Here is a 25,221-nt window from a genome sequence, read left to right as displayed (position 1 = left end):
TACTGCACCTCAACTTGTAAACTATGTAAACTAATAGTATTGTTTAATGTTTATATAACTATATGTTTATTAAAATATAAATCGATATAACAATACTCTGAGACATGTGACTTTGTCTGGCCAAATGCCTAAATACCTATTCTTCAAAGCCGAAAGCTTTATTTAAGTAATGATCGAACAAAATATATAACAATGACATTTATATGTATAATTAACTTTGAATAAATTATGAATGAAAAAAATTACAATTCTGTACAAAAAAATCTATTAAACTATTTATAATAATATACAAATACATTACTTTATACTTACTTATAATAATTAAAATAATTATATACACGACAAATTATTATTTATGTAGTAAATTTAAATATAAATAAATAAGTTACCGTTCCTTCCTCGCCACTCGAAATATTTTCTCTCCGATTAGAAAATATAGCATAACAATATTACAATTTTATGAACACAAGTTGTTCATCTGAACAATACCTATATACAATAAAAATAAAAATAATAATTTCGAAAATAATAGAATAATAAAATTAATTAACTAACAATAATATTTAAGAAATATGAAACGAATTTTAAGTAGATATTCAAAAGAAACCATTATGGTCGACTCAATGGCTAAACAATATAAAAATATTTAATTATTTCTGATTTTGAGCAGAAATATTATTTATGAACAAACTTAGTAATAAATAATGTAAGTTTTAACTGTTAATTAAATTTGAATTTTACACTGGTCCCTAAAGATATACTTACAATATTATTGTATTATAATAATAGTATTTCGTTTCAGATTTGGTCTCTGTATAATGATCAGAAATTAATCAGTTTCATCATAAAGTTGTACAGTTATGTTTAAGTTTTTTTTATAAACATTACAAACAAGTTTTACGTTTTGTTTTATACCAATAACAAATAACAAATTTACTATAATAATACGACCAGAATTAAGATAACCTAAGTAAACTAATTACATTTAATATTATTACAACAAGATAATGGATAACACCGGAGAGAAAACCTTCTGGAAATATGTTATATGTGGTTAGGTGTGGAAAATATATCAAATACCAATCCGCATTTGACTTATCGAAACGTGAAAGTTTGTTTCTGTGACAGTCGACCATTTTGATCCGACCACCACTATTATTACTATTATCGTTTCGTATTACGAGTATATATTGTATGAGTAATATAGGTACAATATTTAGTTTTTCAGTTGTGTGATCAAATTAATACAATTTTTTCCGAAAAAAATCATCAATACATAATATATGGATATATTTACTAAATACTAATGTTCATACATATATAATAACAACAAAAATTAGGTCAAGTTTCAAGCGTTATGCAATATATATTATGACAGGATAAGAGTAGTTGCATAGTAATATCGTACCTTTGACATACGAACTTGTTCATGAGTACCAAATTATTTAGCAAAATAATAAAAACCAATTGTGTTGTACTATGGAATCCAATTCTAACTCAACTCTGATTAAATATAAAAAAAAAATTAAAAATTGAAAAAACGTTTGTGTTTCGTGTGCGGGGATAAAAATTAATCCTAAACAAACCGAAGATATTTTTTATGCTACGAATCTCGATCCTCGACTAATGCAATGTACAACTACGTGTGTGCAAGACACAGAGTTAATTTTGAAATTAAATGTATATACGTTTCATACGCAAATTATGTATTTCACTGTCACCCAAGACCTTACTAAAACAACAAGTATAGAGTTTAAAATAGTTTGTTTGAATTACTTATAATATTGAAATCATATTTTAGGTTATTCCAAAACTGTTCACGTTGTCAAAAAAATCTAATTATTTATTATTTACTTATGAATTCGAAAATGTCTTTCAAAAATCCTTGTTTTGCCAGTAGCCTTTTAATGGCCAATTTAATATGATTTGTCTAAACAGACTTAGAATAAATACTAATAAAAAAAATCTATTGTAATGAACATTTAAATACATATAATAACATTTAATACTGCGTAAGTACTTTAAGGTGTCGATAGAAAAATATGAATTCCTTTATCATTGAATACAACAGAAATCTAAATTTGAATTTTTATTGGTTTTATATAGATATATTTTCAACATATTTGATGGTAAATGTTTATGGTACCAATGGTAACACCATAACACCATGTTCTAAAAATTTAAAAATAAATTCGTCTGTTACTATAATATTAAGGTATGAACAATAATAATAATAATATATAGTCATGATAAAACCATGCAACTATCCTGTTATGGTAAAATTTCGAATTATCCAAAAACAAAAACAACAACAACAGCAACAATAACAATAATAATAATAATACAATTGATAGTAATAATAATAATAATCATAACACAGTAGACAGCGCTTATAAGACTCACGGATATCAGTCGCTTATCAGATTCAAAATCGCCTGAAAGGACCGCCCGGACCGTATATAATTACATTAAAAATAAAATCGTTTATAAAACTCAAATTTCGTAAGAAAAATCGTAGATATTAAACTTTTGTGTTGGTTATATTACTGATTTCTAATCATGCAGTATGATATAAAATTGATCGAAATTATTATAGTATATGTAATATGTATAGTTATCATATTTTTTTAATAATATGTAAAAGTAGAAAAATTAAGTTAATAGGTAATTACTTAAAATGTACGTTTGTTTTTTTCCCACTTCGCCTTTAACATTCAATCGGTTATAACTTATAAGACTCATTTTCTGCTGGTCCCAATGCGAGTCTTATAAGTGGCGTCCTGTAATTATAATAATAATAATAATAATAATAATAATAATAATAATCATAATAATAATAATAATCGGTTTAGTTTGGATCTAATTTTCGGGCTGCGATACCAACGAAAAACAACTCTTAGATATAGTCGGAAGTATGTCGGGCGAAGGCGTTTGTGACGAACTGCCCCCCAAACGGACGTACTGTCCAAAATTTCTTAATATCGAATTGGAAAACGGTACGTTATCTATCGATAAACACCTCCTCCGCCCCTGAAGTCCTCTGTGTATGAACATACTATTTTCGTCTAAAGATCTTCGGCTCAATAGCCCTGGGCCGGCGTGGAGATCGTTGTGGCTAGTGTGCCCCACTAACATTTCCGCTTCCCAGTTCTCCCACCTGGGCGGAAACTCTTCTTCTTCGTCGTCCGTACAATTCATATCAATTCTGGTGTCGTCGTGTTGCCACGACGGTTCTGGAATGATTGACTTGGGCAAGTCTCGGAGTTCCAGATTCTCTTCTTCCGACCTGTCTTCCCAAGACTTATTCGAGAACAAAGTTGGGCTACTGGAATTTGGGTTGTAACACCTCGGGTCATCCAGACCGAATGGGGACAAACTGTTGAACGAAGATACCTTTGGACACATGACTGTATCCACAGAATCATTTCTCTGCAACACGTTAAAATAAATTTTCACGTCTATAATTGGAACACAATTAACCGTTGTACAGAGTGTAACAGAGAGTATATTGACAAAAGCAACGATTTGGCTATATTATGTAATAACTTTTATTCCAACCAATATTTAATAAAGAATGTTTCAACTAATTGCTTAAGTGGGCTCCAGTCTATAAAAAAAATGACTTTCAGACCAATAACTGGACGGAAAAGGTACGCTTTCCATTATTTCAACCGCTATCGAGAACCATACTTTCGGTGCGAGCGTAACAAAAAAGTTATTACATATCAATAGATGGTTAATTACATTTGCCAGTTCTATATTTTACAGTGTACAGTGTACACTATGCATATTATATACAATAACAATTATGTATAACAAAACTTACTATGAATGGATTTTCTTCGTCTTCTTCTATATTTTTTGAATAATTATCAAGTAATGATCCTAATTTTCCTTCGTCGACGGGTTGATCACAAAGTTTCTAGATAATCATGAATTAATTTTAAAATTTAAAATATTATAATAGATATCAAGAAATGTAAGAACAGAATTTTACCTGATTGAATTGCTCACATAGTGTGCTTATTGTATAATCACGTTTATTAATTTCAGATTCGAGTTCATCTATTTTATCTCGATATTTTCCTTCAATATCGTTCTGAAAATTATAGAAATTAATATTAAATTTACTATATTATTATATTTTAACTATACATAAATAAAATTACAGTAAATAAACCAATTATTTATTGTAACGAAATTAAAGAGACCAGAAAAAATAGAATTTTTGCCCAATTGTATAGGTAATATCAGTGGTAAATATTAGAAAATAATATATCTTATTGGCTATAAACAATTTTATTTTAGTAATTATAAATTGTGTAATACAATTATTAATTAATAGAGTTACAATAAAGTATGTCCATAATAAGTAGGTTTGATAATCTAAAACAGTTAAAAAATAAATTAATACAATTTATTATTTAAACTTACCAGACATTTCTCGACTATTGTTTTTACGCCATTCAATATTTCGTCGTAACAGTTTTGTCGAGTATCCGGCTGACTAGACACGCACTGTACTGCAGTGTTGGTAGACATTGGTTTGGACAGTTTTGTATGCTTTGAAGTTCTTTGGGAAGACTCTAGCAAGTCAGTCTTATGAGACAAATCTATTGGTATAAGATCGGGGTTTTTACACTGCGGAGTTATGCTGTCGGGAAACGCAAATAAGGAGCTGCAAGAATCTGGCGATGATTCTATTGTGCGGCGTTGGTTGAACGTAACGTTTCTAGTCAATTTTGAGTGTCTGGCAGCGTATCCTTCTATGGTCTGCGAAGTCATTAACTGGTTCGCTCTGTCGTTGCCGAAACAGCTTGATGATAACTTTTTAAGTATATTCTTAAGCCGTATCCTCTCAGCCGTTTCGTTACACTCGTCTACCGGTGTAGTGCTGCATCGAAACGTTTCTTGTTTGCGTGAATTTTGGTTTCTTAGTACCACCTCCAGGGCGACCGCTTCCGAGTGACTCCGTGTCAACTGGTTGCCATACGAAACGTCCAAAGCCCTACACCCGGACGAATCCAGGCTGGAACTTCTCAAGAACGCCTTTTCTTCTAGTTCCGCCAGCTTTTGTCGTTCGTTCAGTATTTTCAATTTCTTCACAAACGACAAACCGGAATACTCGGGTGAAAGATCGTTGATCGAATCATAACATCTTTTCGTGCCGTCTAAATGCAACACTTTTGGCCTATGCACTATTCTAATATCACATTTTTCCTTATTAATATTATTTTCAGTAAATTTATTGGTTAAACTATTATGAGCCGATATGTTTTGAGCAATCAATGAGCCCTGCTTGTATTGGTCATCTAATTTTTGGCACATTACAATAAACTTGTGTTCGCAGCTACCGCTGTTTATATGTGAAATATCGGCGGTGGGTTTCAAGTTTGATTGAAGAGACGACGTGTCGCGTGGGACCTCACTATCGGCTTTTAAGTCTTGCAACTTGGCTTTTGGCGTAAGCACTGTCGCTTTTTTCAAAAGCGTCCACAATTTCGTATTCGCCGTCGGTTTCCGCTGCCTGGTGTGTACATCTGACAGTCGTTGCTTTAGGCTTATGCTTTTTGTGTTTTCTTTTTTCGGAGTTTTTAATTTCACGTTCGATTTTACCTTAGGTGTACTTTCAGACACTTCTAGGTCGACCTTCTTCGGTTTACTTTGCGTCATTCCTTCTTGTTCATTTTTTTGTTTGAGGATCAATAGCCTCTGTAATAACGGAAGCCCGGCGCCGATTACTTCTTGATTCGTCGTTTCTTTCCGACCAGTTTCTGACACAGCAAGTGGTGGTGATAGTAAACACTTTTTAGACGACTCATTAGCGCGCGGTTCTTTATCCGATTTCGCTTTATTTAGTATTGGAATACCCGGTGATATCGGCCTTGGGTCTTCATCACTATGATCCGTTCCTGAAGCCAACTCATCGCTCCATACCCGGGGCATTCTTCTTAAAATACTTTTACTACTGGTATTTTCTGATTTGCGACCACTACTGGTTAACGGTTGTAACTCCATGCTCTCTTCAACTACGGCTCTGTAAAATTTAAAGATAACTATATAAATATGTATTTAAAAATACTAATATTGGTTTGCCTGTTACAATATTATGATAAATATATGTACGGTAGGTAACTAATACTTTAGATATATGAATTATATAAAATAAAATTTTAATTTATTTGATTTAATTTGCGTTATTATTTTTCATGAGTTTAATTCAGTCTAATGCAGTAGCTATCACTTAATAATATTCTATGCAATTATTTTTTTTTTACAACTATTTTAAAAATTTCAAATAAATTATATTTGCTTTAATTTGTGCTAGACATTTTCAGGTAAAAAAATATTATATTTATATGGATAAATTATATATATACGATAAAAAAATTATTATTTAATTATCTTTTTATAGGTTTTGACATCTTACTTTAAATTATTAAAATATTTAAAACATATTAATTAAAACTGTTCTTAACTCTAGTATTTTTTTACTGTGATAAAATGTTTTTTAATAATGTATTTAAGTTTGATATTCATCTCACCTAGTTCCACGGCGTCCTTTTGAAAATGCATTTCGAAGTCCTTTGACATCACAACGAATTTTTTCCACGATTCCACTACAGTTTTCTGCAGCTTCAGCCCGAGATTTTATCCGATCCGCAACTGATAGTTTACAAACAGTATTTATCAATACGCCATACATGTTACAGACGTTTCAATTAATATTACCTACCAATCTTATTTGCGTTCTTTGCTTCCATCAGACGCTTTCTGCCGAGTGTTTGAAGAATATCTTGTGCTTCAGGGTAGTCTTTCATGGCGGCAAGAACGTCTTCACGAGATAAACTGAATAATTCTGAATATCCAACTGACCGAACATCAGCAGTTCTCCTAAGAATTACATATTATAACACGTTCGGTTTATATAATTTTATAGGTTGATTACCAAATATCATTAAACAAACTAAATATTATAATTTCGTGTAATGACGATTTAATATCTTAATTTATGCCGAGAGTAAATAAACAATAAATAAATATTTTTTAAATATGTGTACTTTTTGAGTGTGGATATAATATTATTGTCATTGAATAGACATAATACATACTTATTAAATCCGTCCAAGTTGAGAATTCCTATTTCTCCAAAGAAATCACCAGCTTTCATTATCGTCAGAACATGTCCAGTTTCACTACTGTATAAAACATAGCAAAACAAGTCACAATTAAAATTTATTGGATTATTTTTTATTGTGTGTATATATACACGTTTAATGTAAATATGCTAACCTAATAACTTCTAAAATGCCGTCTGCTATGATGAACATCTCTCTGGCAACTTCTCCTTTCCGACATATTAAATCCCCAGGTGTAAATATGTAAGCTTTCATTTTGAGAACTAAATCGTGTAGGAACTCTGGTTGGCATTCTTGAAATATTGTAACCTAAATGAGATTACCAATAATAATGTAAATATAATGTATTTTTCAGAGTACATCATAATATTATGTTATGATTTAGGTGGAAATTACTTTTTTCAAAACCGCCAGATTGACGTGCAATGCCAGTTCGGTTTTCAATTTGTCCGGAAGAAGACCCAGCGCCGTGTTTATATCGCCGCCTCCTTGAATACGTCCCCTTCAACAAACCGGCAACATGCACAAAAAAACATGTTTTTAGTCTTATCGCGTGCGTGTGCGAAACGAGAAATAGGAATTAATCAATCATTCGATTTTGACGTATCCACGCGCGTGCCAATGTATATGCTGCACTGGATTTCGAATAAAACGTTCTAAGGGCGTTATATATGGCTCAATCGAATGAATGTATCGAGTTACACATATGACAGCGCGCCAAGCTGACGAGAGTTTTTCATATAATATTATATAATATACATATATACGTGGTGAGTGTATAGAATTTCGAAACCGCCCTTCTAATTCAATTAGTTGGGTACACAACAAACAATATTCACCTGGACCACGAGTAGTCGTACCATCTCAGTACTCTTTTTTTCATGCCGCTCGGCACCTTGTGATGTCGCATATACAGCTTGGCGCCGTCCAACAGCCGTTCAAACTCCAATCGGTTTGCGTTTCTGTTCGTTATCACGTTGCCCACCTGCCCTGGAAAATATAAGGATATCAATTTAAACACCTTTGGGTCGACTGTGCCGTGTTATCTAAATACACCGCCCAAGCGTGTGCGCACGACATACCGACGATGGTGGCGAATATGAACACTCCGATCAAGTAGCTGACGATGGTGAAGACGTACCTAAACGCAAAAACAAAAATTAAAACACAAAATGAGAGTGCTCGCGTTGTTTGGGTCTGCTCGAAGACGCAACAACTTATACAGTTATACCTATAATATACGAAACTAAAATCTATCTAGTACTGTAGTAGTGGTATTCAAAAATATAATGTAATACATAATATTTGGACAGTAGGTGTATATAGGTTAGGTACTCACTCAGCATTAGTTTCTGGTGTGGGTAGATCGCCGATGGTGGTCAGCGTCAGAGTTGACCAGTACAATGATCCCAAATATTTTCTAGTCAACGTCGCGTAGTCACCCGGCTTGTACGGGTACACCCAATCGCCTTTGAATCCTTCCGCTTCAGATAACAGATAATAGAAACACCCGAACCAATGAGCTAGTATCAATAAAATGTGAATCAGATTGATCACTCTCCAAAAGTTCGGGTAGACCGTCCTCGATTCCACCATGTAGTAATAGTCGTACACCCGGTACACCTGAAGTAAAAATATATTATTATAATTTAGTTTTCCATACGCAGTAGTTTTGATAATATTATAACAATGACGAAAAATATAATTTTATTACTAAATTGTAGCTATTATATACGAATAACGTGAAAATCGTTATTTGATTTTCAATTTTGCAGAGGCGGTAGTGTGAAAAAGCTTTTGGCCTAACAATGAGTGGTTTTTAAACATTTGTATGGTATTCAAATTTTAACAAAACTCCAAACACTTTACACTGCGTATATATGCAGTCACCTGGAAAATTAATGTAGATTGTACTGTAAGTACATAATATAACAATGCCAAATATCAATTATTTTAACAAATACATACGGTACGTACTGCAAAAACATTTTCACGCAGAATCGTTCTGCAATTAGATGACAATAGCTTATAAATGTAAAATGACAATATACCAGTTCAAGTATAGTCGACATAAAATAGGGGACTTTCGATGTATTATATTATGTAATTTATAACATTGTGCAAAGTTTATTCATTTTTTTTCTAATAATATTTGGATGCCTAATCAAATTTAAACGGCAATAATACCAATGTGGCAATATATTGTATATTTGTATACCATAAAAATAAAAAGTACCAATATCATTTTTGCGGGAATATGTTTATTTTGTATGATAAATTCAATTCTGAAAACTTACAAAGTTCAGAGAGTACCTATATAGTCTAGTAGCTAAGACTTCAAGTTTAACCTATCATAACAAAATTAGCATTGTCAAACATTGATCGTATACTAAGGGCTTTTGACAATAACTTGCATTTAACATAAACAACATTGCACAATAGGTTTATATTCTAAACAAAACAAACTTAACAATTAAACAGCTTAAAATATAAAATTATATTACTACCCATCAGCATTGATTAATATATAGGTACCCATATATATAGTTAAATCGGTTTAATTAATTTTAGTGACAAAATAATTTTGACGTAGGTAGGAACATATATAAAAATAATAATAAATAAAAAAAATGCTTAATAAATATTTAATAATAATTGCAGAAAGAAAAAAAATCGTAAAAAACTAATTTCTATAACATTTTGTGACTTAGAATTGTACTAAAACAATATATATATTATGTAATAGGTAGATGCATCCATATATAGGTACGATCTTTGTTTTTTTAAATATTTGTCTGAAATTCTAAAACATTAACAATATTATTTTATCGTATTCGTTATGTTCAAATTAACGTCACTAAAATATATATTTTGTGAAGGACATAATATTTTAAAGACTGGCTGGCTATATAGTGGATACTATAATAATATACCTAACGTTAATGTATTAAAATACGGTAAAATGTAAACTAACGGAACATAGAAGATTTAAATTTAACGAATTAATAAATATTAATTAGCTGCATTACTACAAAAACGGATAATATTCGTGACAGACACAAGTGCACAACTAGTAGGTGTAATATTATATTAAAGGGTTCATAAATGATCGAATTTGAAAAGAGATTCTGAGTAGACCAAGGCTTTTACATAAAATGAGTCGATATTTCGTTATGAATCGAGATAATTTCTTAATTTTCTTTGCAGTGATTTTCTTTTTTTCAATACTGCGTAAAACTCTGAACGGGAATACATTTTAAAATCACCTCTCTAAAGACTTAAGTAGGCACCTTTTATGTCCAACTTACAATATATAAATATGTATACAGGGTGTAATAGGAAGACCTGACAGATGAAATAACTTTTGTTCTAATAAATATTTTAATTTTTTTTTTTATATAGAACTTATATATTCATTTTCGTTACGCGTATAATTTTTTAATACTGAAAATAAAAATTTTTTTTGATAAATTCAAAATAGCCAATTTTTTAATCTGATTATAAGAATGATTTTGATGGAAAAAACATTTATCTAAGTCAAGTAGCTTATTGTTTAGAATATTTTTGAATATCTATATTTTTTTGATTAAACTAATTTAGGAATTTAACTTTTTTCAAAATATTATTTTTGGGAATTTGCTAACGTGAGTATATTTCTTATAAATATAATTACTTCATATAATTTTAACAAATTTTGTCAAACATTTAATAGCATCATATTTTTGTCAGGTCTTCCTGTTATACCCTGTATATATAATATAGTTGATGATAGTTAACGTTTTTGAGATTTTTTTTCTAACCTAAAAACTGATTCTTTATAAAAGTCCGTAAAAAGCTGGAACATATTTTGATAGGTATATTAGAGATTTTCTCAGAATGTGAGAATATGAATTTAGTTGTAACCGCATGTTGGTTTACACACTTTACTCTCAGCGTGTAATATATTCTATGGAGCCCGTTTTTTTTTCTAAGAAGGCAACTTTAATGAGGTATATCCAAAATAATAAAACGTAATAAAAAAATACAGTTGTAACACGAATGTTACTATTATTATTATTTTTATACAATTATATTATATAAATAGTGTTAATTTTCTTTTGATTTGAGTTATGTTTCCAATGGTTTTAAACGGTTGAAATGCATTCAAGTAAATTATTAGTACTTACATAACTAAATTTCGATGTTAAGATAATCATCATTTTTGGGACATTGATAATGATTACATAATCGTTTCTACGTCACCGTAATAAACTTAATGTCATGTGGAATAATTATTAATGGTGTAAGACGTAAGTAATAAGTAGGTATATTAACTAGTAACTACTGTCTACTAAGTATATTATTACGTTATAGTATTGGTACATTTTGAATATTGATCTGCAAGTTACAATTCTTGCGAATATTGTGTAGGCGTCTATTATATTTTGTGAGAGCATATTGAAAACAATTTATTGTTGAATAATGGAAATATTATACATCGCAGTTATCTATGTATTTTCGTATCAGAAATAAATGATTAAACTTTATGAGGTTACCTACTAACCTAAAGTAATTTAATTTTATTGTATGTTAATAATGACACGTAGTACCTACGGATATAATTACTGATTAGTGATTATCAATTATTTTGAAAACACGAAATATTAATATTGTTACTATTATTAAATAACATTATTTTATCATACATATAACAATGTATGAACTATAAAAGTTAAAATTAACATATTATTGTAATTAATTGTAACATATACGCACTAACGTAGTCATAATACGTGAAACTATAGATAGATTAGTATGAACAGTTATGAGAAATAGGAAGTAGACGATTTGGTACCTATACAATGTCACTTGTTTGTAGTTAAGTGTGTGGTATATTAGGTATTTAGGTAGATATACAAAAATCTACTACTAACTACTTTTTTTTTATAAAATATAATATATAATCGTCTTTGGAAACAATAACAGTCATCATGCGATAATTTTTATTAATTGCGTTCAAGACGGTGTTTACATACACATTTGTATTTTGTTGAACACGCGTGCACGTCGTTCGAACTAATTGTCGTAAAGCAATTATAATTTATAAGACCGTATATACTTATGCGAGTTTTAAACTATTTAATGAAATCGTTGTTACACAAAACGCAATAAAACAAAAATTAATCAGAAAATCCATAATTTAATCAGCGTTTAAATTTAGAAATTAAATAAATACGTTTTAGTCCTGAACTTGTGCTTCAAACTCACAGTCGTAGTTTCCACGTTCGCATCGGCAATTAAATAGAACTATAGAGCTGCAGTATTATATAGATATCTAACTATGTTGTATGGATATTAGATGGGACGGAGAGGATTTACGGGATTGCGATTTGTTAGGGCATTATAACTACAAGAAATCGTGTTCTAAGAACAAGAGTTGCACTGGAAATGCAATTAAAATAGCTAAGACCAAAGATGTAAACTACTGATTCGTTCTATCATAGCATTTTGAAGTACATAAGTAGGACGAATTTTTTTTACGAGAGATCATAATAGCAATCGTTTCTAAACGACGTGTTATATATTATATTATCATATATTGCAGGTGGTTATCCGTGTGGTTTTCGGCGACATCCGCCGATGTATTTTTTTATCGCTTACACAAGACGCATAGGTCGTCTGTTTTATTACATAATATCACATGAACTATTTATATATTATATTGCCTGCTGAAATCCGCAGTAGTTCGACACGGATCGATCGGCCGTGCTCATAGGTGCGGGTCGTATGTGATATTATTACGTACTCAAAAATGGATGCGACCGTATAATCTCGGGTCGTAGGTATATGATATTATATTATGTATTGACCTATAGCTGCAGCAGTAATAATGGGAACTCCACTCCGCCTTGACATCGCCATCACGTACCTTCCTAGGACCTATATACCTTCATTTTATTATAATAATATATATAGTGTATAATATACGAAGTGGCACACAGAGTGGTGTTACGCTGTTTTCACGTTCAACCGACACTGCACGTGATGATGCGGGAAAACGGGAAATCTCAGCGCGATGGCCAACCCCCCCGCGGGTACGTATCCGTCTCGGATCTAATTATGGCCATATTGGCACACGAGAGCCTGCGTATAAAAATCGTATATGCGTGCGCTGGGAATAAGTAGGTGGCAATTAATATATATGCGATGTACATAACGCTGCTCGTCGTTCAAAAGACTTTATGGCCCGGCGACGATGGACTGACCGAATGCCAACACCGCCGCAAACGTGCCTTATCAGCTAAAAAGGATCGGAGGCGACCTCGTTTGAGATAATATTTCTTTCCCCCGTCTGCAGGCTGCCACCGCGTGTTTTTCCGTCAAAAAATGAAAACCTCTCCCGTGTTCAGCCGCTATTAATATTATCGTCTAAACGCAACCGAAAACATGTCGGCAGTGTTTGTAAATTTGTCGGTGTACTATCGTTCGATATCCATCATCGCGGGACGTCAAACCTCGCGCGTCTACAATGGCGGAGGTCCACTCCATTTACACGCGGTTATTTATGATTATATATAGTTATACAATATATATTATTATTATTATTATCCAAACTATAAAGCGGACAAGGGATAAACCGACAAAAAAAAAAAAGTCGGTTTTATACTGCGGCCACGATACGAATTGCTGACAGGGGTCTGGCGGCGGCGGCGGCGTATTGGAAAAAAAAAATTCGTACATTTTATCAAAATGCAAACGACCTCGGCGCGACTTTGTTACGCATCGATTCGACGAGCGTACTTTTATCCCGAAATTCGTCGCGAACCCGAATAATATATAATATAGGTAGGTACTATATTATACCACTGACTATATTACTATATACCTACCTGCCTATAGTAATGATCGTGTGGCGTTTAGTGGGTAATTAAATTTATTAAACGCGCGCGCATTGTTTAACCGCGATATTATAATTACCGTGCACTAAATTGCCCGCACTGATCGATTTGCAATAAACTTCCGTTTCGTATGTACATAAATATTCGCGAGTATATAAGTCTATAATAATAATATGTAGCTGGTACCTATATTATGTATGGTATTAATATACACCATTAATAAAACACCCCTTTCCGCTAAGCGCTGCTTCGTTTTGAATTTAATTGTCGCCCGCCGCACAGGATTATATTATTATTAACGCTAAATACTTGAAACGTTTTAAGTTTCGATTAATATTTTATTCTTCAAATATATTGAATTATATACCGGAAGAGTGATTTTCGATCGTTAATTTTTGTCGCGGCTAACGCGTTATTGCTTAAAAGTTGTAATGGTCTGTTAAGACCACTTTATCCCCAATACAAGTACTAAAATGTTCACCTCTCTCACGCAGACAGATAGTATAGACATATAAGTTTTGCCATTATTTCGATGTTTAATGAAAGATCAATAATTCATAAATAATAATAACATAATGCCTTTATATTTAAATTAAGATTACGGAGTGGACTAAAAATCGGAAGCACGTAAAAACGCATAAATGCACACTACCTACTACGATACTTGTATACATTTTATTTAAGTATTTACGAAAGTATTACGTGAATTTAAATATTTTTAAAAATATTAATAAACAATAAATAAATGTATGTTATCATTAGGTACCACAATAGATATAGGTATATATACCAAAAAATGTTCTTTTATTTTTGTCATTTAATTTTCGTCCAATAATTTTCGTCCAACAAAACCTTTTAACAAATTATTGATCGATAACGTTGTTTGGAAATAATAGAAAAATCACAATAATTGAGTTATAAAAAACTGAATTTCAATCAAATTTTCAATTTATGTGCGGTTTTCAATTTTGAATTTAATTATTAATACCTAGTACCATGGGTTTTCCGTTTGTTGTAAATTATAATTAAATACAAGTAAATTGGATTTACATAAATATTATTTCAAAATAATTATTTTTCAAAAGTTTCGTAGAAATATTGTTTCAATAAATAACTGATAAGTCAACTGGATTCATTATTCTACTCAATTTAAATCTGTCTAGACATTCTGAAATACATTTAAAAATACTCCAGATGCAAATACTTAAATTTAAATTAACTGGTTAATATTATGATCACTTATAAAGAAGATAATTGTAAATGTCTATAAACAGCTCTAAGATACCCAAAATATTTTGAAAATGATATCATGATGTATAACAAATGCTAATATAAATATTTGGTGAATATCTCAATTACCTATTAATCACGATTCAATTTTTAACGTCGAAAAAATAAATTAGATTTTTTCGAAAATTTGTTAACTAGTTTCAAGTATTTTAAGTTAATAGATAAGCGGAGTGGAGTGGTACAGACTGAATCGCGGACGTTTCGCCCCCGCCGTTTCGTCCCCGTCAAAAAAACCAGTCCACGGGCGTTTCGTCCCCGGAAATTATTGAGATAGGACGTTTCGTCCCGTAGAGTTATTAGCCATAGGACGTTTGGTCCCCGGCATACTTTGATAATCTGAATGCACTCATTTTTAATGAACAATTCTGTAATGTCTAATATGTAGTGTTGTTAAGTATTTGAGTAAAATTATTCAAATATTTTATTAAATACTATTTTTATTCTTTTAATTCTTAATTTGTTTCTACTTATAATTATTCTTGTTAAATAAAAATACCATGCCGTCGTGGTTTTACTTTAACATTATAACAATGTAATATTATATAATTATTTAACTAGGTACTTTATTTTAAGAGTATTTGAGTGATTAAAAATTAATTAAAATTAAAAATTAAAAATTAATAACAAAATTAAATAATAAATGTACCGAAAATAGTTAGTTTTAAGGAAAAGAAATTGCAATATAATGATGATAATAATGACATTTTATACTATTTAAAAAACATAAGTCAGTTGACCTAAAAATAAATATATAATTTATCTTAATATTATAGTACATATTTAATTTTAATTTATTAATTTTTACTACATTTTGTGTTGACTTAATACAATTGTGATTATGTATTTGTATAGTTTGTAGTATTGTCATTTAAAGATTAAATTGTTCATTAAAAATTAATGCATTTAAATTATCAAAGTATGCGGGGACCAAATGTCCTATGGCAAATAACTCTCCGGGACGAAACGTCCTATCTCAATAATTGCCGGGAACGAAACGTCCGTGGACTGGTTTTTTTGACGGGGACGAAACGGCGGGAGCAAAACGTTTACCGTACAGACTATATAGGTACCTCTTAAAAAATTGGTCAACTGCTTCAAATACTTGTATTTTATAACTACAATTAACCATTCGTTAAAAATTGAAGTGTAGGTATACATAAAGTTCTAACAAAAATATTTAATGATTTCATTCAGCAAAATACAAAACTTAAAATTGATAACTGATAACAATAAAAATGTATAAAAAAAATATTTTTTATATAATTGGTGTTGACTCTTAAAATAAACACTCAGTAATAATATAATATATACTGTAGTTAAGATAATTCGACGCCCCCAACGAAAAAGGACGTAACTCACTTTTACGATTTATTTATTTTCTTTTCAATGTGGTGTTACTGTTTTTCTGGTTGTCCGGCGACGCTGATTGTTGTATTTAATCAAACAAAGACGTTGTGAACAATAAAATTGAGTTACTACCATCTTCGTCGGAAATCCAGTAACACCAGTAAAACCACTTTGAAAAAAAAAAAAAAATTGTAAAAGTGAGTTACGTCCTTTTTCGTTGGGGGCGTCAAATTATACTGCTCATGCACGGTACGGTGCTTTATCCAGGTTATGAATACCACATAATATATACGCATGTTTGCGTGGTGACTAAGACTGATCACTTAAATGAAAAAAAAGGTCCTGAACTCCTGACATGATATACAGATACAAGTTGTTGGACTCTGCTCAATTCCTCGTAAGTCTGAACCATTAGAATATATGTATTGTATTATTATTATGAATGCGATACTTGGGAATGATTTATCATTCGGGTCAAAAATCGTTTCTGTGCTTGGCTTACCTAAAAATGATCCAGACTCGTTAAAATCCCGAACTGCTTGGGTGGTGTTTTATTCACAGTTTTTTTTCGAATTTTGTGGTGAAAAAAAGTATTCGAAAAAAACTGTGAATAAAACATCACACTGCAAGCAGGTCAGGATTTTAACGAGCCGGGATCATTTTCGGGTAAACCAAGCAATGACCTTTCTTAAGTAGGTATTTTATTATAATCTGTGTTCAATTTCAAAGCGATTGATCGAGATACATTATAGTATGGCGTTACGCCCAAAAATGCGTTTTCAGAAGAAATAAACAGAGTATAAAAAAACAGAACGACACTTATTGTAAAACCAATAGACCAGCCCCAGCCACTCCTATACATTCCGATCTGATATAATATGTTTTCAACCCAAAGGTCAAAACGATACACTTATACATTGAATAAGAAAAATAATACAATCATTCGTTGTCTTCGTACCTACATAAAACTGTATCATTTGACATTAAAATAACTTATGCGCAAGGGAACAGCATATTTATATAAAAAATACTTTCAATCTTCTTTTTTTTTTGAGTCGTTCGACTGTGCTATCCAATTGGCAATTATATTAACAGGACCGCTATAATTTATTTTTATCAAGCAGAGAATAGTGATGGAATTGTGTATAGAACTCAATTAATATGAAATAATTATAGTTTATGTATTTTAATAATATACATTTCCTTAAATATAATTAAATAAATGCAATAGAAATACAAAAATGCAATCGACTGATGAAATAGTTAAATGCATTTTGAGTGCATAGAAATATTGATAGTTTTAAAAAGTTGATTTCGTGAATTAAAAATACTTTTACTGACTTCGATAGTAAAGAAACTATAACAATAAAATCAAAAAAAAATTCACACAGAATCATCCCGAAATATCAAAAAAAAAAAATACCAAAATAATATGTGAAAGTCTCAACATTCTAGAAAAAATAGAACAAAGTTTTAAAAATCACAATTTAAATGTATCTTTTTTTGTATTAGGTACCTATAATAACACATTTTTAACTGTTTCTGTTTCATTTCTTGTAATTTCGTTAAATATATGCGCATGCTTGCTCCATTAGTAGTTAGGGAATTGGTAGGATTGTGGAAATAAATGAAAAACTCATCAATCTGTCTTCACTCTTCAGTACCTAAATTATGCATATTATAGTACGATTATGTTAATAATATTATTTTATTCATTAATTCTTGTGATGATGTTGTGAATGTATTTGAATACTTGTCCTAAAATATCCATCTTCATACCGAACCAAATATTTTATAAGATCGATTGATTTATTTGCGTTGTGTAAAAACAAGATTTCGTTTTGAGATCAGCTATATTTACAGGGTGAAGTAAAATTTGGTTTCGGGTATACATTTATTATTGAAAGTTCCTAATATAAGATAAACTGGCCATATATTATATTGTTATCGTACTCAACCTACCAAAACAGATGTTGATGTCTGCGCACCACTGCAGTGCCCAGTCAGTGCGCAGCGTATTTTTCGAATACGGGCAAAATCCGAAACGACTTTTTATCGACAGCCACGATGATGAAAAAAAAAACAAAATGTCAGAAAACGTTTTTGGGTGTTTTATGAAAAAACATAGCGGGTGCAGTGTATATTTCATAGTCACCGCGTGTGCAGTGTTACCTATATATATATATTATGTATTTAGGTGCATACGTCGGGATCGGATATCGAGTGAATGCTCATTTGTTCGTAGACGGTACGCGTATTCGTACGATATTGAACAATTTGACTAATGTACGTGCGCGTTCACGGAAGAAAAAAAGCTTGAAAAAAAATAGGATGAAACATGTGGCATTTATTACACCGTTCTTCGTCGTCCAATCGGATAAGGTTTCTCACGAAATTATCTAAACGCACGTAACACCATGATAATCGAACGAAACCTCATCCGCGTGGCCGCGTCACACGTGCGCGGTGTTTGTTCGCCACGAGAGAGACGTTTGCGTGAAAAAAATTCAGGGTTTATGTATACAGGATGATTTTTTGAACGTGATCCTCTCCCCCCCCTATTTGTACGTTCTCGTATCCATATGTGTGAGTATATTCAATTATTCAAATTCTGATTTTTGACCGTTTTATACTAATAACTAATAAGTAATAATATAAAATAGACGTATATCAGCTAGTATATGTATTAAGTCACTATTAACTATATTAATATTGTAGTAGCTCGAATATGCTTACTGCATTTATAGATTGTCTGTCACAGATGATACAAAAAATTAGTTGGTTTTTAGAACATTTTCTTCTGTGATGATTTGTTTTAAGTTGACGAATTTTTGAGGAGTCACTTGTTTCAAAAAAAGTTGGTATCACCACATGATTATTATGACATAGGAATGCAATCTTTTGATATATGATGTATTGATATATCTCTATATGTAAAAATGGACCCTAGTCCCTAATCCATATTCAGTTATTCAGTTTTTGTATCAATAATATAACGTACCTAGGTATATTATATATTAAATTAGACCAATCAGATATTTTATACGTTTAACCTGTCGAAGGGATTTTAAGCTGATGTATAAACGAAAACTATTTTCCAAAATACGTCCTCTGTATACGATCAACAAACGAAATAACAACCACCTAGTGCGGTAATCCCGGATACGAGTTCCTGGTCGGCTGGACAACTACATTACTGCAGGTCCTGTGCACTTTATTTTATTATTTTTACACAACTTTAGGTAACTGAATATTTTCACAAATTCCACAGGGTGACTTAAACCTAAAAAATATACGGCTGTCGTTCAGGTAGAATCTTATTAGGTAATGTCGTAATGGTGTATGCATAACACAGTGATGCTTTTAACACAGAACATAATATTAGTTTCGTACATTTTTTAAACGAACAAATAAAAATAATAATTGTTTTTAATTAATTTGTCTAGAAAATATAGTATGTAACAATTTTTGTTTTGTTTTTATAAATTTTCATCAGCAATTTCTTAAATCGTTTTCTGTTGTTTAAAAATAGTCAACATTTTTACTAACACATCGATGTATACAAATAATGAATATATTGCACTAACAATTTTATATCTTGTGAAAACATTTAAAGTTTAGACGAGTGCTGAAGTGTAGTTGAAGTGCTGCACGACATCACACAATATTACCTACTGTCACCTCATACCTAACTCTTGACTAAACTTTAAATGCATAAAAAAAATGCTGCTTCAATATTTGATATTCATATTCATCGACATTTGCATAAAAATACTCCATTACGGAATATAAAATTAAAAATATCAACCATCACTCATCACAAAAAGTATGTATATATATTTATATATATTCTATATGAAAAATAACCTAATAACTATACCGATAAGGCAATAATCTAACCTAACCGATAATCACGTTAAAAAAAATAGTCATATCTACGATAATTTTCATGGAAACAATATTTTGATTGGGATAATGAGTGTTATCTTACAGTTATCGTTGTGTTTTCTATAAGCCTCTTACCTACTGTATATAATAGGTACACATTTAAATGTATCTTATATATATAAAAATCTCGTGTCACGTGTTTGTCCGGGATAAACTCCGAAACTACTGGACCGATCTTGATGACATTTTTACACTGTGTGTAGTTTGGTACATCATAAAAGATAGGCTAATTTAAAAAAGGAGAAGACCAATCCCGAGAGGTGCTCAAACGGTAATTTTGAGATTTCCGATGGAAATTTTTGTTTATAAATGGTTTCCATGGATTTTTAAGCTATAATAATAATAATAATAATAATAATAATAATAAAAAAAACTATTTACTTTACTTTTTAAATATAAATTATAATGTAATATCTAACTAAAAAAATGTGAAATGAAAATCTCGGCATTAAATGTTCTTGAATTTTTTTTAACAAAAGAGTACTTCACGGAGAAGGTTTATATGAAAGAAAATTTTAGGAAAATCCACCTATGTATAATACATTGGTTGCTATTGAGCATGTTTGTTGATTTGTATTATTATCTTTTGTCAATATACATATATATATAATATATACAAGAAGATCTGATAAGTAGTTCCAGAGTTTAGCCTGTATAGTTACAGTCTGTGTATTTATATAGTTATATATATAAGTTAATGTTTGTGGGTATATTAGGCCTCTGGGAAAAAGATAGGTTAATTTACAAAGCGTTAAATTTGTTTATTTTTTATTCATCGGATTTTAGTAAGGTTTGGTTAGGATAAGATTTTGTATAAATTGATTATATTAATCCACCGTAGGTGAAATTAAGTAAAAACGACAAGCTTGGTATAACTTTGATACTTTAGAGTTAAAACATACACTTACAGACAAACAGCAGGGGTCTGCGATCTACCGCAGGTAGATCGCGTAACTGATAATGTAGGTACTGCTGTGAATCAGAATTTTTATTCCAAGCAACGGAAATTTTGAACACCATACACCGAATATTAAATAATGAATTGAACAAAGTTTGAGTCATATAGAGTTGATACATTTAACGGGCAACGAAGTGCACGGGATCAGCTAGTAATATTATAAAATTGATAAATTTAACATTAAAATTGCTAATAAAAATATAATTTTTTAATAAACGTAATATAGGTATATTAAATTGGGTGAATTATACTTTTAAAAGAAAGTTAGTTACTCATTACAAAATAAATAACAGAGCAGTTTAGTTAATTTAACGGAGTGAATTGTTTTTATAGAATTATCTGTTTTTTGCTTAAAGTAAAGGCATTATTCGATGTCTTAGATTTTTGTGTTCAAAATTTTTGTCAAACTCATTTCGTGTAACATTAAAATATATTGCATTGTTTTTTTTTTTTTTTTATTCTTGGTACAGCTTTAACTGCTAAGGTTATTAGCTTGCAACAGAAAATGATATATTTAGTTACATATTGCATTGTTTTATGAAGTTACATAGCACACTATAAGTAGAACCTAGAAACCCAGGTAGCTATATAGGCATAACTTGTTAAGAAATACATTACTCGCTGAGTATATGCTGTCGTTGCAGTGTTAACAATTATACCTAACTCATATAATATATGGTACTCTTAATATCGTACCAGAAACTAACAGTGATACAATATTCGTGGGTCTAGAATGAAAAGGTTTTAAATCGTTTTTATAAAATTGTCCAGAAGAGCAATTTTAAGGTTTGAGTTCAAAAATGTTACTCCTTGAACAACATTTTTTGAAAATTAAAATTCTAAGGCAATATGCAGCGATTTGTATAGTTTAATTCACAACATAATAATAATAATTTGCTGTATTGGTTGGTATACAAATTAATAAAATACAAATTATAAAATGTTTGGTATGAAAAGATTCTACAATATTAGAACCTTTTCATTATAAAATAAAAAAAAATATATTTAATTAGAATTTTTTCATTCTTATTTATTATTTTTATTATTGTTAGCTGAATCTTTTTCAGAATAATGCTTTCTAATTGCTACCAATCTTCTAACACAAAACAATGTAATAATTATAAAACATCATAATCTGTATCTCAATCGTAAAATTCTGTTGAATATGGATAAATGTAATAATTATTAGGCACTATTGGTAGTGATTAATTTAATTAGAACCTTTTCATACTAACGTATTGTTAATAATTTTGTTCCATTAACCGAGCGTTTGCACTTTGATTAAATTGTGTTTATAATTAAATTTTTAGCGATTTAGAACCTTTTACTTTTAAAAATCGTCAATAATGATCGTATAATCATAAATGTTAGCTTAAAATATGCGCCTTTGCATTCTAAAACCATTTTAGTTAAAAACGTGACTTTTGAAAAAAATTATATTTAGAATCTTTTTATTCTAAACCCACGTATAATATTTAAATAAATATTACGAATAATGATATATGCTTTAGTCTGGCTTTACCTTGATGAATCTGGGGAACCGGAGTATGGGGTGCACGCCGATCTTTAGCTGTATCAGATCCAGTGGCGTGAGTGCTATAAGATCGAACATGAACGAACGAGACCGGATGTAGTGGCCGGCTAGCTTGCTGGTATTGTACACCATCAGGCCCTGTTCCAGGTAGCCGGTGCGGAACTGGACGGCCACATCCAGCAGGAACACGATGTCGCTGAACGCGTCCATGGCCGACCACCACGGGGAGGCCATGCTCTGCAGCTCGGGCAGGCTTTGCCGGACGATAGCCGTCCACAGGTTGTACAGCGTGCAGCCCGTCAACACCATTAGCCAGTTGAAGTAGAAGTTCTCGTCCGGGTTGACCACGGACCACGGGAGCTTATTCTGTTTCCGGCGCAACCGGCGTTTCCGGCGCACGTACTCGATGTTGTCCTGCGATCCGGAACTGCATTCGCCGTCATCGCCGGTGTCCAACGTCTCCTAAAAAATCCAAACGTCCAACGCTATCAATAAAAGCAACGACTGAGGTGGTTATCACGGTGAAGCTGTTATCGCAGTATAGTTATATCATATAGGCAAATAGCGTTTGGGATTTGGAAGGGGGCGGCTAAGGCCTTACTTTTTAATGTATTGAATAAGCTTAAAACAAAATGTAGGATATGTTTGGGGAGCTACGGACACTTTTTGGGGCGGCTTAGCCCCTAAATCCCCCCTAATTACGCCTATGAGTTATTTACTTATATAGTTACGCTATTAGGTATATATTATATCGTTGGCCAATCGATAAAGGATGACCTAAGTATAACGTCATAATCGTCCGGCACGTCATCGGCGGGCTTGAAATGTTTAAGTGCAACGTAGGTATACTACACCAATTGCAGTGAATTACAATATAATAATATATAAGAGAAGACTAGCTACGCTGAAATATCGAGATTAAAATATTTCCCTAATTGGTTTATACGTATATACCTCGAAATATCTAATGGCTCGGATATTATATTAAAAAGAAAAAATTTATTCAGGAGTGATGTTAAAATATTTTTAATAAGAAACATAAGCTTAAAAATTATTACCAAAACACGTTCTAAAATTATAGACTCATTTTTTCTTCTGTAAAAGCCAGTGTAGATAAAAGCATTTGGGTTTTGGATTATTTTTATATTATTATATATTTTTTTTTTTGCTTGAGATATTTATATTAAACAATATACAATATTACGGAAAACTAAATGAGACGTCATTTATTTGAAGTAAACGTTTTCGTAAAAATAAGTTTTAGATTATTAATAATTTATTCCCAACACAGTAGGTATAATATTAAGTTTTAGTAATTTAGTAAGAATAAAAATACCGTTGAAACAAATTTAAATTGTGTTATTATTAATATTATTTTGAATGTTCTTACGACACAACAACAACAGAAACAAATTTTATTTTCGAAAGGCTTTTTTAAATTATTTTTTATCTTGCTGTTTATCTTTCATAAGGTGAAATATTATATTGAAATATTAAATTTTTTTATTTATTTATTTTTTTTTTATTTGGCTTTCATTTGAATAGCGTTAGAGTTTATACACTTTTGTACATAAAAACATAACATCAATAATTAAATGCCTAGGTAATAAATATTTTTAATATACATATATTTGTTAACAAAGATAGTAAAAAATATCCATAATTAATAAACTCGTCGGAATGTTCAACGTTTTGAAGAAAAAGTGTGTGACATCTATATCGTTGTTTTGTGTTTAACCTTTTTTAGGGTGTTATCCGTAATAAGTCCTACCAACAATACAAACGATTATAATATTATGATAGACAATAACTATATTGTTAACTATTGTTCCAATTGTATAAATAAATTTAAGTAGTCTTAAACTCTTAAATATAATATTCAAATATACAATTCAATATAATAATATAATGTATGATGAAATATTGTGTAACCATTATTACAATATCAGTATATATAATATTGTTAAGTACTGTCGGATAAATTTAAATTTAGGTAAGTACACAATTACATGTTTAATTTGATGAGATACCTACTTATAGGTATATACTTATTTGAAGAGGATTCTGAAACAGTTTACAATTTAACACGTGGTACTATGTATTATGTGTGTATTGAAATTGAAATAC

At 30.8% G+C, this 25,221-nt stretch overlaps 1 protein-coding gene across 3 annotated transcripts in view; it reads right to left on the bottom strand.

Moving 5' to 3' along the window:
• Window positions 1-297: 297 nt before the first annotated feature.
• LOC100160518 (cyclic nucleotide-gated cation channel beta-1-like) overlaps window positions 298-25,221 on the bottom strand; it is a 147,921-nt gene continuing 122,997 nt past the window's right edge. For all 3 annotated transcript variants that reach the window (XM_029491603.1, XM_029491602.1, XM_029491604.1), the window contains 13 exons: window positions 23,083-23,556; window positions 8,479-8,762; window positions 8,222-8,280; window positions 7,979-8,129; window positions 7,536-7,641; window positions 7,294-7,448; window positions 7,113-7,199; window positions 6,737-6,894; window positions 6,546-6,666; window positions 4,435-6,037; window positions 3,998-4,099; window positions 3,827-3,922; window positions 298-3,429 (listed from right to left, as the gene is read on the bottom strand). In XM_029491603.1, the coding sequence (XP_029347463.1) occupies window positions 2,860-3,429; window positions 3,827-3,922; window positions 3,998-4,099; window positions 4,435-6,037; window positions 6,546-6,666; window positions 6,737-6,894; window positions 7,113-7,199; window positions 7,294-7,448; window positions 7,536-7,641; window positions 7,979-8,129; window positions 8,222-8,280; window positions 8,479-8,762; window positions 23,083-23,556 (3,966 nt within the window). In that variant the 3' untranslated portion in view covers window positions 298-2,859. The remainder of the gene's footprint in view (window positions 3,430-3,826; window positions 3,923-3,997; window positions 4,100-4,434; window positions 6,038-6,545; window positions 6,667-6,736; window positions 6,895-7,112; window positions 7,200-7,293; window positions 7,449-7,535; window positions 7,642-7,978; window positions 8,130-8,221; window positions 8,281-8,478; window positions 8,763-23,082; window positions 23,557-25,221) is intronic.

The sequence above is a fragment of the Acyrthosiphon pisum genome, chromosome A3 (genome assembly GCF_005508785.2).
Source record: "Acyrthosiphon pisum isolate AL4f chromosome A3, pea_aphid_22Mar2018_4r6ur, whole genome shotgun sequence".
In the NCBI taxonomy this organism is placed as follows: domain Eukaryota; kingdom Metazoa; phylum Arthropoda; class Insecta; order Hemiptera; family Aphididae; genus Acyrthosiphon; species Acyrthosiphon pisum.
Note: the sequence above shows the minus strand (reverse complement) of the source record. Positions and strands in the feature narration are given on the sequence as shown.